The sequence below is a fragment of the Symphalangus syndactylus genome, chromosome 4, assembly GCF_028878055.3.
Source record: "Symphalangus syndactylus isolate Jambi chromosome 4, NHGRI_mSymSyn1-v2.1_pri, whole genome shotgun sequence".
Classification (NCBI taxonomy): domain Eukaryota; kingdom Metazoa; phylum Chordata; class Mammalia; order Primates; family Hylobatidae; genus Symphalangus; species Symphalangus syndactylus.
The window spans coordinates 21,415,600-21,428,690 of record NC_072426.2 but is presented as its reverse complement, the minus strand read 5'-3'; the positions used below and the strand labels follow the sequence as shown (position 1 = coordinate 21,428,690).

Genomic DNA, 13,091 nt, shown 5'->3' with positions numbered 1-13,091 from the left:
CAACAAGTTGGATACACGTTGTATGGAGGACAGAATATCAAGTTTCTCCTATATGTGGATGACTCATTTTTATGAAATAGGAGTGATCTTTTTGAGATGGAGTCTCGCTCTGTCACCCAGACTGGAGTGTAGTGGCACGATCTTGATTCACTGCAACCTCTGCCTCCCGGGTTCAAGCAATTCTCTTGCCTCAGCCTCCTGAATAGCTGAGATTACAGGCATGCAGTACTACGCCCGACTTATTTTTGTATTTTTAGTAGAGACAGGGTTTCACCATGTTAGCCAGGCTGGTCTCGAACTCCTGACCTCAAGGGATCTGCCTGCCTCGGCCTCCCAAAGTGCTGGGATTACAGGCATGAGCCACTGCACCCGGCCGATAGGAGTGATCTTAACAGATAACTGGCTCTACAAAAAAGAATGGCTTGGGATCAGCTACTACAAAAAACAGTAACAATAGAAGCCCCCACAATTCTATACAACATACCAATTCTTTCAGTGTCCTAGATGCATATTTTACAAGTACTTTATCTCAGAATTAACTACTAAGTTAAACTGCTGAAGCTGAAAGATTTCTTTGAGTGCTTTACTGAGATTTTAATGGCCTGGTGGGTGTTTGGTGACACTAACCTTAAAAATTTTCCAGGCTAAAATTATCTCAGTAATACTGTGGTGCAGGATTTTGGAGCCGTAATTTTCATTTTACCTGTACATGGGAAAAAGCCAGAATTGTTTTATGAGGGAGGGAAGCCTTGTTCTTGTCCAGAGTGCCCCTGCACTTTATTTTTGTTTGTTTGTTTTCTGTTTTCCATGTATAACTGTCTTTTTATCAGGAATGTTTTCCAGTTAGGGTTTCCATTTTTCATTAAGATATGTCATTTCTACTCCCATTTGGGCTGATTATGAAAGCATATGCATCTGCTCTTGTCAATATGGAATATTTGCACTCTAGGTCCAGGTCAGCAAATATAACTCTTCTTGCTCAATACAAATCAAAAGCTCAATTATGAGATATAATTTTTACTTACAGAGCATTGACTGAAGGTTAGACAGCACAGCTATTCCTCTAAATAATGCAAAATCAATTCTTGAATTAAGGCAGACTGTCAGCACCTAGACCCTCCTGGAACTTCTGTAACGAACTGGGCTTTGGCATTCATTGCACATGTCCAGGGAGGGCCTTAAAGGAAACTGACACACAGTAGGAAGGTTCATGTGGACAGGACATGGTGCACTATAACCCAGACTGTCCTCCTTATGAGAATTCATCACATAAATTTTTCTCCTAAGGAATTACCATGCTGTAAGCATGCAGATCTATATTAGGTGACCAATTGTATTTTCCTCTTTCCACAGTCTGTTAAGAAGCTCAGAGTCAAATCATGAACCATCTAAAGCAAACCTACAGAACGCTATGATGTTTATTTTGTATATGATTTTTCCTACAGAGTTATCTTATTTTAATAAATTTATTGATGTGAAACTTATAACACATAGAATTTACTATTTTAAGGTAAATGATTCCGTGGCATTTGGCACATTCACAATGTTGTGTAATCACCACCTCAATCTAGTTCCCAAACACTTCCATTTCACTAAAGGAGTAATCTGTTTTATTTTCTCTTCCATTTTTCTTTCCATTCTTTAAAACAAAATCTTTTTGTATTGATCCATGTCTGTAAATCACTATAAATCTTTTTTAAAATGATGTAGGATTTTAATAAGCAAAATTTAAAAAAATTAATAATAAGCCACACTGCAGGATATGGATGAGTAGTAGTTGGGTATATGAGAAGAAGCAAGAAGGGGTCACTTTGTGGAAGCCCAGATGTAGGAGTTTCAAGAGCGGGGTGGTTAATAAGAGCCACGTGCCAGAAATGTCAAATGAAAAGAAGATGGAAATGAGACTGCTAAATCGATCAATTAGGAAGTCATCTGTGACTTTTGTGAAAGTTACATCCCTGCTTTATGTGGTTAGAGGTGAAACCCTGTGGTGATTAGGAGGTGACATAATAGAGACTCAGAAGCCTAGACAATTTAGAAAAATTAAGAGAGTAGTGAAATAGAGAAGAGGCTGTGGTTTGAGGGCAAAGCAAGTTTGAGGTTATGCTTTTTGCAAAGGATGGAGCTACTTAAGCCAAACATAGTATAATAGATGTAGAAAACTTGAATAACGATCCTGGCTGTGCCGCAAGCTATGATATGACCTTGAACAAGGCACTTCACATTTCTAGCCTTGGCTTTCTCATTTGTGAAACACAGAAGCTTAACCAAATTACCTCTAAGATTTCTTCCAGCTTTAGTGTTCTATGGTATATTCATGAGTAAAAGGAATGTATAAATAAAATGGAAACAGTAAGGCAATTTGGAAATAAGATAATGCTTTCATCATAGATATACTATTATTTTTATTAATCTACCTGAAATGCTAATCTTATAGGAAAGTTTTATGATAGAATGAAAGAAAAGTATTCAGTGAGTGCTTAAGATCAATCATTTCACGAAAAGTTTTGTTTTGTTTTGTCCAAACAACTCTTAAAATAATTTGGATGCCAAAATAGTGGTTGATGTGGATTGTGGTTAATTATAAATGGCATAAATCCTTCGATACTTCTCCCATCAAGAGAGAAGGTCTATGTCCCCTCCCTTTGAATCTAGATGGGTTCTGCAGCTGCCTAGCTGGAATGTGAGGAATGGATGCTGTTTTTAGGCCCTTGAGATATCAGAATACTGACACTCTGAACTCAGCTACCATGCTGTGGTGAAACCCAAGCGACCCTGTGGAGAGACCTGTGTAGAGAAGAAATGAGGCCCCCAGCCAACAGCTCTGGGTGAGCACTGATTTGCCAGCCAGTGAGTGAACCGTTTTGGAAATGGATCTTCAACACCACTTGAGATATTCCAGCTGACACAACATGGAGCAGAGACAAGGTGTCTCTGCTGATCCCTGCCCAAATTTCAGATTTATTGGCAAAATAAATGATTATTGTTTTAGGCCACTAACTTTAGGGATGGTTGTAATGCAGCAATAAATAACTGTGTCAAGAAGTTAACATTTATTCACTGATAATCATGTAAATGAAATCCAATTTGTATAACTAATTCTGCTATCATACCATATATGTATTCCTGAAATACCTTGCGTTCTGTAAAATGGCATACTAATTGCACAGTGTTTATGAGGAAAATACAGTTAAGATAGCCCACTCAAAACTTCTAGAATTTTGTAGAGACCTCTAACTAAAACAATAATAATCTTATTAAATATACCAGTCATCGCAAATCTCCAATGGCATTTGTACTTGTAATCACAGTACATTCTTATCAGCCTAGTATCCTGGGGCTTGTGTTTTTTACTGGTAGTTTTACCACAGGGCTCTATAGAGTGGAAAGAATAGGGGTTCTTGGAGCCACTAAATCAGCTACTCTTTGCACTAAAAAAGGCTCTCTGCAAGATTTTTAGTTGTTTTCTTCCCTAATGTCTTCATATGTTGCTAAATATTTCTCTTTAACTGTGAAAAAGTTTGATACTATTGCCTCAAAATTAACCTTCTTGGAGACTCAAAAGTGAAGCACCAAGACTTCAGTGTTTACTGATATTCTTTTTTACTTACACATGTGCTAATTTACACTAAAGAAACACATGTAGCAGAACAGCCCGTATCCATAGTCAGCATGTAAGAGGCACAGGAATACATATAGTGATTGTAAAGGCCCAGTCCACTGTTGACATGGCTGCTTGTCATGGACTTGGGCCTTAGGACCTACCTTGTCCTCATGGACTCTCAGTTTCCAAGCCCAGAGAAGATTGTTGTTCTGGGTGAGCAGCAGTTGGTGCTGTTTTGCTTTCAGCTCCCTTGACCAGTTCCATTAGAAAAGGGCTGCCAGTGCTGGCTGTAGGACTGGGAACTAGAGCTGAAGGAAGGATGCTGTGGATGTCCTCCTCTGCAGAAAGGGTAGTTCAATGGACTGCTTTTCTGTTGGAAGTGCTGGTGGCAGTGAACCTTATCCTGGGTTCAGGATGGCTTTGTTGCTGGTCTTTGAGGCAGTATCGTAATGGGATTCCTCAAAGAGTATGTTGTCATCTAACATAGACTTTGTGAGGAGAAACTTACCAGGTAGACCATGCTCTGCTCCGTCCACTGTCTCAAGCTGGGGTTCAACAAGAGGAAGTTCGGGACTCAAAGTAGCATCCTGAAGAATGAATTTTGCAAGACAGATGTTGAGAAAGGATGTTTGTATGTATATGAGAAGGGCTATACCCATATTTTAAAATTTTCATTTAAATTTAAGCAAACTATTTTGTTGTTGACTTGAATCTACTATGGAGGAAGGTTCTGATATAGAAATATGTTCTAAAAGGATAACATTCATTGATACAGTGGTAAAATAAGATCTATTGCTTCTCGGATAACTGAATCTGCCTGAATAGACTTAACTAACAGCTAAGAAACTTTGATTTATGTCAATCATGTTATGAATTATTTCATTTTAGGAGGGAATGAATCTCAGTCAGCACTTCTATTTATGAGCACTGCAGTGACAACTTCTGGCATAAATTAAATAAACATAGGTTTAAATTAAATACAAAAATTATTACTGAATTTATTATTTACTTTTAAAGACCTTAATTTGTATTTATCAAACCCCCACAAATAAATACATAGGTAAATCCTTAAGACATAAAAACAAATTTATAAAGTATGATCATGTTTATATATGTTTCTGAAAGTCAAAGTTAAATAATATGTTCTGCTTTAATTATTCTTTTCAGTTCACGAGAATTTGTTTGTTTTATTAAAAACAGAGCCCATCCTGATTCTAACTGAAACAAAAATCTAACTAAATTGAAGGAAACTTTGAACTTTGAGATATTTGAAATGCAAGTTGTATTATATTTTATTAATACAGATACTGAAAGTGGGTTAAGCAAGTGCTGCTTGTAAAAAACAGAGAAGAATTTAATTAGCATTGCAAAGGGGATTTTGCTCTGTTCAGTTCTTAAGCTGATTTGTTCTTTGGTGGAAGGTTTTGAGACTTTGTTCCTATTTAAAGAACAAAAGGACAACAAACTCACCTCTGTTATATCAGCAAAAGATGTGGGCAGCTCTGATTGGGTGTCAGGACCAAAGGCTGGCAGTGATCCAGCAATTTCTATGGGTAAAAAATCACAAGATTTGAGTGTATCTTTCCTTTTTCTTTTGTGTTGGGGCAATAAAACAGTCCAGGTTGAAACATGCGGAATAACCAAACCTTAAGGAGTAGTACAACAAATCATTAAGAAACCAGAGGCATAGAAAAAAGGTCATTAATCTGAATGATATATTGAAGGACAGATGCAAAGGGTGCATCTTGCATGTTTATGTGATAAGAATAGTTACTAGGGTGGATTTTTAGGGTGCTCAGTTTTATTCTATAGATTTGGACCAAGCAGGCTGGCTAATTATCTAGACCATTGGGGATAAAAATATGACTAAGCTGATAAGAAACAAAATGACTAGAATAAATACTGGAACCAAGGATCATTTGTGGCAAACTTTCAACCTAAAGCCTGATTCTCAGAACGCCACAGAGGGCTCAAAAGGGACAAGCCCCGAGTATCAGGTTGTCTCTGAGATGCTTCTGAAGTTGACCTTTTCTTGCCTATGAATTTCCCTGGCGCTTTGTCTTGTCTCAAGAGACCTTCATGAAGTTTTCCAGTGTTAAGAGTGCCTATCTTAGGCAGAAGACAGAACTGGCAGAAAATGACAGTTTCATGCCATGTTGTACTAAAATGGCATTTCCAGTGTCCATCTACTTTGCCATTTACTGAACCTACTGAGGACTACCCTCTGAGGATCGTGAGTGTGTCTGATGATCTTGTTGACTTCTTTAGATCCACTCTCCCCTCCTCTCCCTGCTACTTTGTGCCCCAGAAGGTTGAATAATATGGACTATATCAATGGTTCCTTGGGCTCTGTCTTTGGCATGGCATACAACATTATGCAACACTTCAAGTCTGGAGATAGTAATGAGGCTTGCTGCTTCTAGCCCCAGGGAACTCTCCTAATCCTTTGTGTACAGACAAACCTTTACAAATGGTCCCTTTATTAAACTCTCCTCAAATTATACTAATTTGAATGTGCCATCTGTTTCTCGCTGAGTCCTGATCAATTGACTACATGAGAGAATATATTTTGATTGTGCCAGGATAACAGAACTGTCTGTGGGTTCTTTTCTCTGCCTTGGTTCTCCGCAATTGACTTGGACTGAACTGAGACCCTTGGATTCTCCTAGAACTATCCTTGGTAAGAAGTGGGTACCAAAGACTCATCAAATGAGACACACGAAGGAGTGAGAAAAGCTAGAAATGATACCATATATATTCCTGTCACAGTAATGATTGACTTTAGAAGACCCAAGTTAAAATGACAGTTTCCATGAGACATTCACATTCTTAGTCTCTTCCAAAATGAGAATAAACTCAGAACTAAGCAATCATTAACTGACCATCAGTGAACTGAATTGTCCCCACATCCAAAGATTGTTCTTCCTCTAGTGCTTTGCTGATCAGCCTTTTGAGGTCTGTAGCTGTGAGATAGATTTCTGGCTGCTTGTCCTCCTCCATGGTTCCATGATAGACTTCCTCACTTTCAATTTTGTTGGAATCAAAAGACAGGAGGTCACTTTCAGGGCTTTTTGCTTCTGCACTATGTCTCTTAAAGATGGCCGTAAGTTGCATCTCTGTGGAGCTTGAGCTGTAGATAGCAGAAGACACATTCCCCACCCAAAGCCACTGTTACATGCCTTGCAAAGAGAGTCACCAGATTGCTACAAAGCTTCAGGATAGCTTCCACCTCTTTCCTGATGGGCTCGGAGAGAATATCCCACTTTAAAACATTTCAACATTTATCAGAAACTTAAAATATGAAAAAAGAATAAACATATATTTTAGTTCTAAAATAGAATGGCAGGAGGGAGTTCAGTCCACCTCAAAGAAGGATTACTAACTGAATCAAGTGACCATAGATTTTTACTTTAGGGTTTTTTTTTCTTTCTTGCTTTTCTTTTTTTTTTTTTGCGACAGGGTCTCACTCTGTTACCCAGGCTGGAGTGCATTGGCATGGTCATGGCTCACTGTAGCCTCAAAGTCCTGGGGCCCAGGTGATCCTTCTGCCTTATCCCCCAGCATAGCTGGGAATACAGGAAGGAGGTGGGCTAATTTTAAATTTTTTTGTAGAGACAGAGTCTTGCCGTGTTGTCCAGACTGGTTTCAAACTCATGGTTCAAGCGATCTGCCTGCTGTGGCCTCCCAAAGTGCTGAGGTTACAGGCCTGAGCCACTGTGGCCACCTAGGTCTTTTTGAAAAAGTGCTTTTTATCAAAAAAGTTGCTGGTATTGACCACTATTTTTTGTGATCTTATAAGTCGTGCCGTGCCAATCAGGAAGAGGGATGAATTATCCTTTCTTCTACAAATAGCCTCCTTTAGGAAGGTCTATGAAATAGCAATGTAAGATATAGCAGTAGGACAGTAGTGTGTATATATATATATATATATATATATATATATACACACATATATACACACACACTATATATATATATACTATTGTGTATATATACATATATGTAAAATATATATCTTATATATGTAAAAAAAGTCCAAATTACCCATCTATATGCCCATATATGGGTGTGTATGTGTGTGTGTGTATATATATATATATATATATAAAACCATATATCTATATAACCATATAGATATATAGGTATATATACGTGTGTGTGTGTGTGTGTATATATATATATGTTGTAACCAAGTGAAAGGTTCAGTTCTTAAGGCTATTTCTTTTCTACTTTTTTCTAAGAAGTATTTTTTAATTAAAAAAATACAACTTTAAATGATACATAACACTCTTTTCCCTCAAGCTGCTTTTAAAATAACATCTTAGAAGGAAGGTGTGAGAAAAGAGAAAAATAAACAGTACATAGGTAACTGTATTTATTGTCCTATTCACTAACTCAAAGCTTTTTTGCATGCAAAAATGAAACAGGATTCTCTATGTATCTGTCCTCAGGAATGAGGTTTTACCTTTAGTTCATGTCATAAATCTAGACAGAGTGATGTAGAAGTGTTTTAAAGGCCACAGAAACTGATCACGTGTATTCTTGGTGGTTTTTCAGACCATACAATCATTTAGAGTCTATCGTTTGTTATTTCACTAGTCAATTACAGAGCCAAAGTTGATTCTTATTACTGAGCTCTCCAAGGTATAGTGGGCCCTTTTCTCAGTTCACATTGACCTTGGAAAGGAGCAAATTAGTTTCTCTGCTGTATTCCAGACTTAGGTTGATTCCATGTATGTGTGTGCTTTCAGATAGACAACTGCCCATTACAAATGGCATTTAAGAAATAAATTATGCTTGCAGCACAGATATGTGTTTTTATGTTTTTCTAATTATACCTTGAGTATGATAAAATCCTGTTCAGCTGACCAAGGAAATATTTACCTGTATACCACATAGTGACTTTGATTAGAGAGTTTTTTTTTCTTTAACTACTGGACAATTGTTCAATTACTTCCATTTAAATAAGAAACCATCAAAAAGTAATGGGCTTATCCCAGACATTATATGTAAAAATTATTTGTGCAAAATCAGTATATAAATTTGGGGGAGGGTGGAATGTACTATATTTCAAAACTTAAAAAAAGTCCAAATTACCCATCTTTTTCTTTCTTTGGTCTTCATTTCATCATGCACAATGGAAACATGAAAAAGAGAAAAAAATTTAATGACATTTATTGAGACATTCAATGAATTATTTTATATACAAAAGAAAAAATATTTCTTTCCATTGTCTCATGTTTGCTCAGAGCTTTGAAAGAGACATATAAACTGCCATCAGAATTTGAATGGAAACTTTGAGAGCGATATGAATCTAAGGAAGTAAACATCATTATATGTTTCTGATTAAGACTTGAGCCTTAGTTCAAAGATTATCTGTACTTTTGGTCTTCTTAAATTCCTTAATTTCTTCATATTCCACCTAAAAAGGCTGGAAATCTATCCTACATGTTTTACATTTTGGGGGGTACTGGTGCCAGAACATTTTTAAAAAGTATTTTGTAAATGGATTTCTCAGCTCTTACTGGCATTAAATGATTAGTTTATTCCTGAAGATAATTTATCTGAGGCAAAACCGTGGAACTGGTGTTTTCTTGACTGATTATGTTTTGAATTGTTGTAATCAGTAAGCTTTGAGGGATTGGTCCAATTCACCATGGGGCAGCTTGCAAGAAAAACCACCACCTGTTTACTGGGTGAGTGGTCTGTACTAGACAATTTCCATGCATTCTCATTTAATCTTTTCAGCAATGTAATCCCAGCTTCACAGAAAAGGGAACAGGCACATAGAAGGAAGTGTCAAATGGGAATTGCAGGGTCGAAATCCTGGCCTTCCTGACCTCAAGCCTGGCTCATTTTTCCATGCTACCACCTACTTGTGCATGAAAAAAGATAATTTAGTCACCAAACTGATGAACAGATTTTGGACTCCTTTGGACACATGTATAAATTCAGTTTAGTAGCTATGTCCAGCTTTCTCCTTTTACATTTCGAATGGTAGTTTCTGCCAAAGGCACTCTACACATGTGATGGGATTGGGGTTGTTGCCCTTTCTGCCTGGACTATATTAACTAATCTAACTTGCATCCCCAGATATCATGTGACTGAAATGTACATGCTACAGGCATGCCCCAACCCTCCTTCTGTGGAGGCAAGGAAGAATCTATGACTATCTAACTAGTGCTGCTGTATGGGATGAGACTTCCTTCTCTACCAACCAGACACTCATCCTCCCTCTTGCTTGTTTTCAGCAATAGTTTGTAATCCATGAGGTTCTGTAAAGAGGCCAGGCTTCCTGGGTCAAAACCCTAGTCCTGTTCATTTTTAAATAATTGTTTTGTTGAGGTATCATTGTGATAAAAAACGGACATATTTATGGTATACAATCCAAGAATTTTGATGCCATACACCTGTCAAACCATTACCACAATCAAGATAGTGAGCATATTCATCAGTCGCAAAGCTTTACTCATCCTACTGTGCGATCCTTCCCCTTCTATCCCTATCTGCCTCACCTTCCTAAGCAACTGCTGATCTGTTTCCTGTTACCGTAAATCAGTTTGCATTTTCTAGAGTCTATTATAAATAAAATCATGATGTACTTTTGTTTGGCTTCTTTCACTCAACATAGTTATTTTGAGATGCACCCATGTTGTTGTGTATTCCAATAGTTCATTTCTTTGTGAGAAGTTGTCTATGGCAAGAATAGATGACAGTTTGTTGCCCTGTTGATAGACATTTGGGTTATTTCCAGGTCTTGGCTATTAAGAATAAAGCAGCTTTGAACATTTGTGCACTAGTATTTGAGGGAGTATACCCTCCAACAAGACTGCATGATTGTTAATAGTTTTCCAACTCTGCTGAGAGATAAAGGAATATTTAAAGTGGACCTTTCATTGTTCATCCTCATAATTGTGTTAATGATACATGTCCTAACTACTTCTCAGTCATGGTGAATTCAGTGAAGTCACTGATAAAAAAGTACTTGTTAAATTGTAAATCAATCTTTATACAAATGAGCTGGAGGAAAGTCAGTACCAGGAGACTCACAGGGTTTTTGGTTTTCTTCAGGGATCTGGCCCACGAAAAAGCAATTTCCTTAATAATATGTTTACTTTATAATATTCTGAGCATCATTATTAATGGTTACAATTTTGCCACTGTCATGAGCATATTATTTATTGTATTCAAGGGCCAAAATATTTTATGGTGGACTAAATCTTCATGTAATCATGGAAATCACTGGGAAAATGTGATGAAACTTACTTTGTAAGCATCTTTGGCAGAAATAATAATAAATCCTTACAAAGATAAGCACTTGGTAAAAATTCAGTGTCAAGGGATATATCTTTAAAATATTTACCTTGCAAAATTTCATCATCTAACATTTTGGTTTACTTCTAAAACAGATTTTTTAAACATTTGTTTTTCATTTATTGAAGGGAGGTGGATAATGAGCATTTTAATATTCACCAAAAGAACTGTTCCCATCATTTCCTTCAGCTTTAAATTAAAAATTTGTTCTACCACTGCAGTGGTTTATTCAGAAAACCTTTGCATTTATGCAGAATATTTTTCTATCAACTTTTATTTTTCTCTAATCCATCTGATTTCACAGAAAATACTACAGAGCAGCATCTTGAAATAAAGAAAAATGAGTCTGCTTTGGTAGATATTAAGGGTTTCATCTTTTATAACTTTCACTTTTCAGTATTTCCTTTCTCTGGAGTTATACAAATCAGAGGGGCCTGATAGCTTTGAAAGAAATAAACCATGAGAGCTCCCTGCAAAGCTATTTCTTTTTCTGGGCCTGTGGAGCCCTTGCTCTGTGCATCTTCTTGCTTTAAGACAGTAGGCAGTGAAGGAGCCAGGAACACTTCTGGGGAAGCCCATGCTCCCTGGTTTACAAAGCTCATTTGGGGCAAGAAATCTCATTCTGTTCATACCAGGGCTGATATTTACCCTGTGGCATATTTGAAAAATAGCATATTATGAGTTCATCTGTAGATGTTTTGAAAAATGAGAACTTAAAAAAAATATTTAAAAATTATTTCCCCCAATCATGAACCCACATTAGAGTGTTGGGATGCTGAAGGACAAAGCACTCCTGTGCCAAAGATGTGGGAATATGGTTAAACCCTCTTTAGTGTGGCACTATCTTATGATCTTATTTTTTTATTTAAAATTTTAATTTAATAATTTTTGGGTGGTAATAGATTACTATGAGTCAGATGTCAAAATGACATAAAAGGTATATTTTAGAATGTCTTGCTTATGTTCCTATTCCTTTCCACCCCATTTTCCCAACTCTCCTACCCTGATAGCTATGACTTTTTATTGTTCACTTGTCTCTCTTGGGCAGCATGGTTTGTTTAAATAGTGATGTTATTTAGCATCCCACAGGAAACCAGGCAATCAGACACCAAGGCAATTAATGTCTGCCTTTTCTTCATCTGTCTCCACTGAGGTATTTTCCTAAGAAGCTCATTCATAACCACATGGCCAAAGACAGCAGATGAGCTCTCTATAGAGAGCAGTATTTCTGATTCACAGAAGAAGGAAGGAATACAGCTCCTGTGTTACCCCTTAAGAATCACCTAGAGTCATGTTCTAATTAGACAGTTCCTTTATCTGAAACGTACTCCGTTTCCAGGATTTGGCAGAGTTAAGCAACCGGGGAAAAAGGACCTTATAATCCTCATGACATTGCTTTTACAAAAGGATAGGGAGAAAGTAATTTAAAAATTGAGAAGAATTTGATTCTCTTACTTACCTAAATCCTAACACATGGATTTTTTTGAATCCTGGAAGTTTCTTAAATATCTTTTGCATCTGCAGAGAGAAAGAAATTTGTAAAATACTCTTTGGTTCTGCTGGGTCATTTCTTGCCTAACTGAAAAACCTAAACACTTTTGATGAGTTAGGGGAACAGCTGAAAATGGAAAATTATTACTTTTTCTTTTTAAAAAAAATCTCTCCAAATTGATCAGATGAAAAAGAAAAATTGAAACAACTAAGAAGGCCAAACTCTTTGTTCCTAGTGATTTCCAAAACTCAGAGGAAGGTATTTTGCTATTTATTTAAAAGCTGTAACTGGATAGTTCTGATCTGCTCTTATGGTTACTTTAAATAAAATATAAAATAGCTTTAAGGTGATATTTGAAGGAAACATTTTTGTCCATAGGAGTTTTACTTATACACATAGAGTAATATTTTCTGACTATAATTATAACTAGAGTTAGCTATAATATTTTAGCTATGATATTTTCTGAATTAATGATATGGTTTGGAAAATATCTATAATGTGAAAGGGGTGATTACATTCAAAATGGCTGCTGTACCTAAACAAAGTGGTAGAAATAGATTCTAATCTAATAGATTAGATTTACTCTTTGATTCATATGGACTTCACAATAAATTTTCTTAATTAATTTGACCTTACGAATGAGGCCTGTTATCATAATATTTTATAATTGCTGTACTAACT

The 13,091-nt window shown here is 36.6% G+C and overlaps 1 protein-coding gene across 2 annotated transcripts in view; it reads right to left on the bottom strand.

Moving 5' to 3' along the window:
- Positions 1-13,091, bottom strand: part of IMPG1 (interphotoreceptor matrix proteoglycan 1) — a 169,398-nt gene that overhangs the window by 89,288 nt on the left and 67,019 nt on the right. For both annotated transcript variants that reach the window (XM_055274210.2, XM_055274211.2), the window contains 5 exons: positions 12,378-12,436; positions 8,702-8,722; positions 6,487-6,734; positions 5,075-5,151; positions 4,113-4,191 (listed from right to left, as the gene is read on the bottom strand). In XM_055274210.2, coding sequence (XP_055130185.1) covers positions 4,113-4,191; positions 5,075-5,151; positions 6,487-6,734; positions 8,702-8,722; positions 12,378-12,436 — 484 coding nt within the window. The remainder of the gene's footprint in view (positions 1-4,112; positions 4,192-5,074; positions 5,152-6,486; positions 6,735-8,701; positions 8,723-12,377; positions 12,437-13,091) is intronic.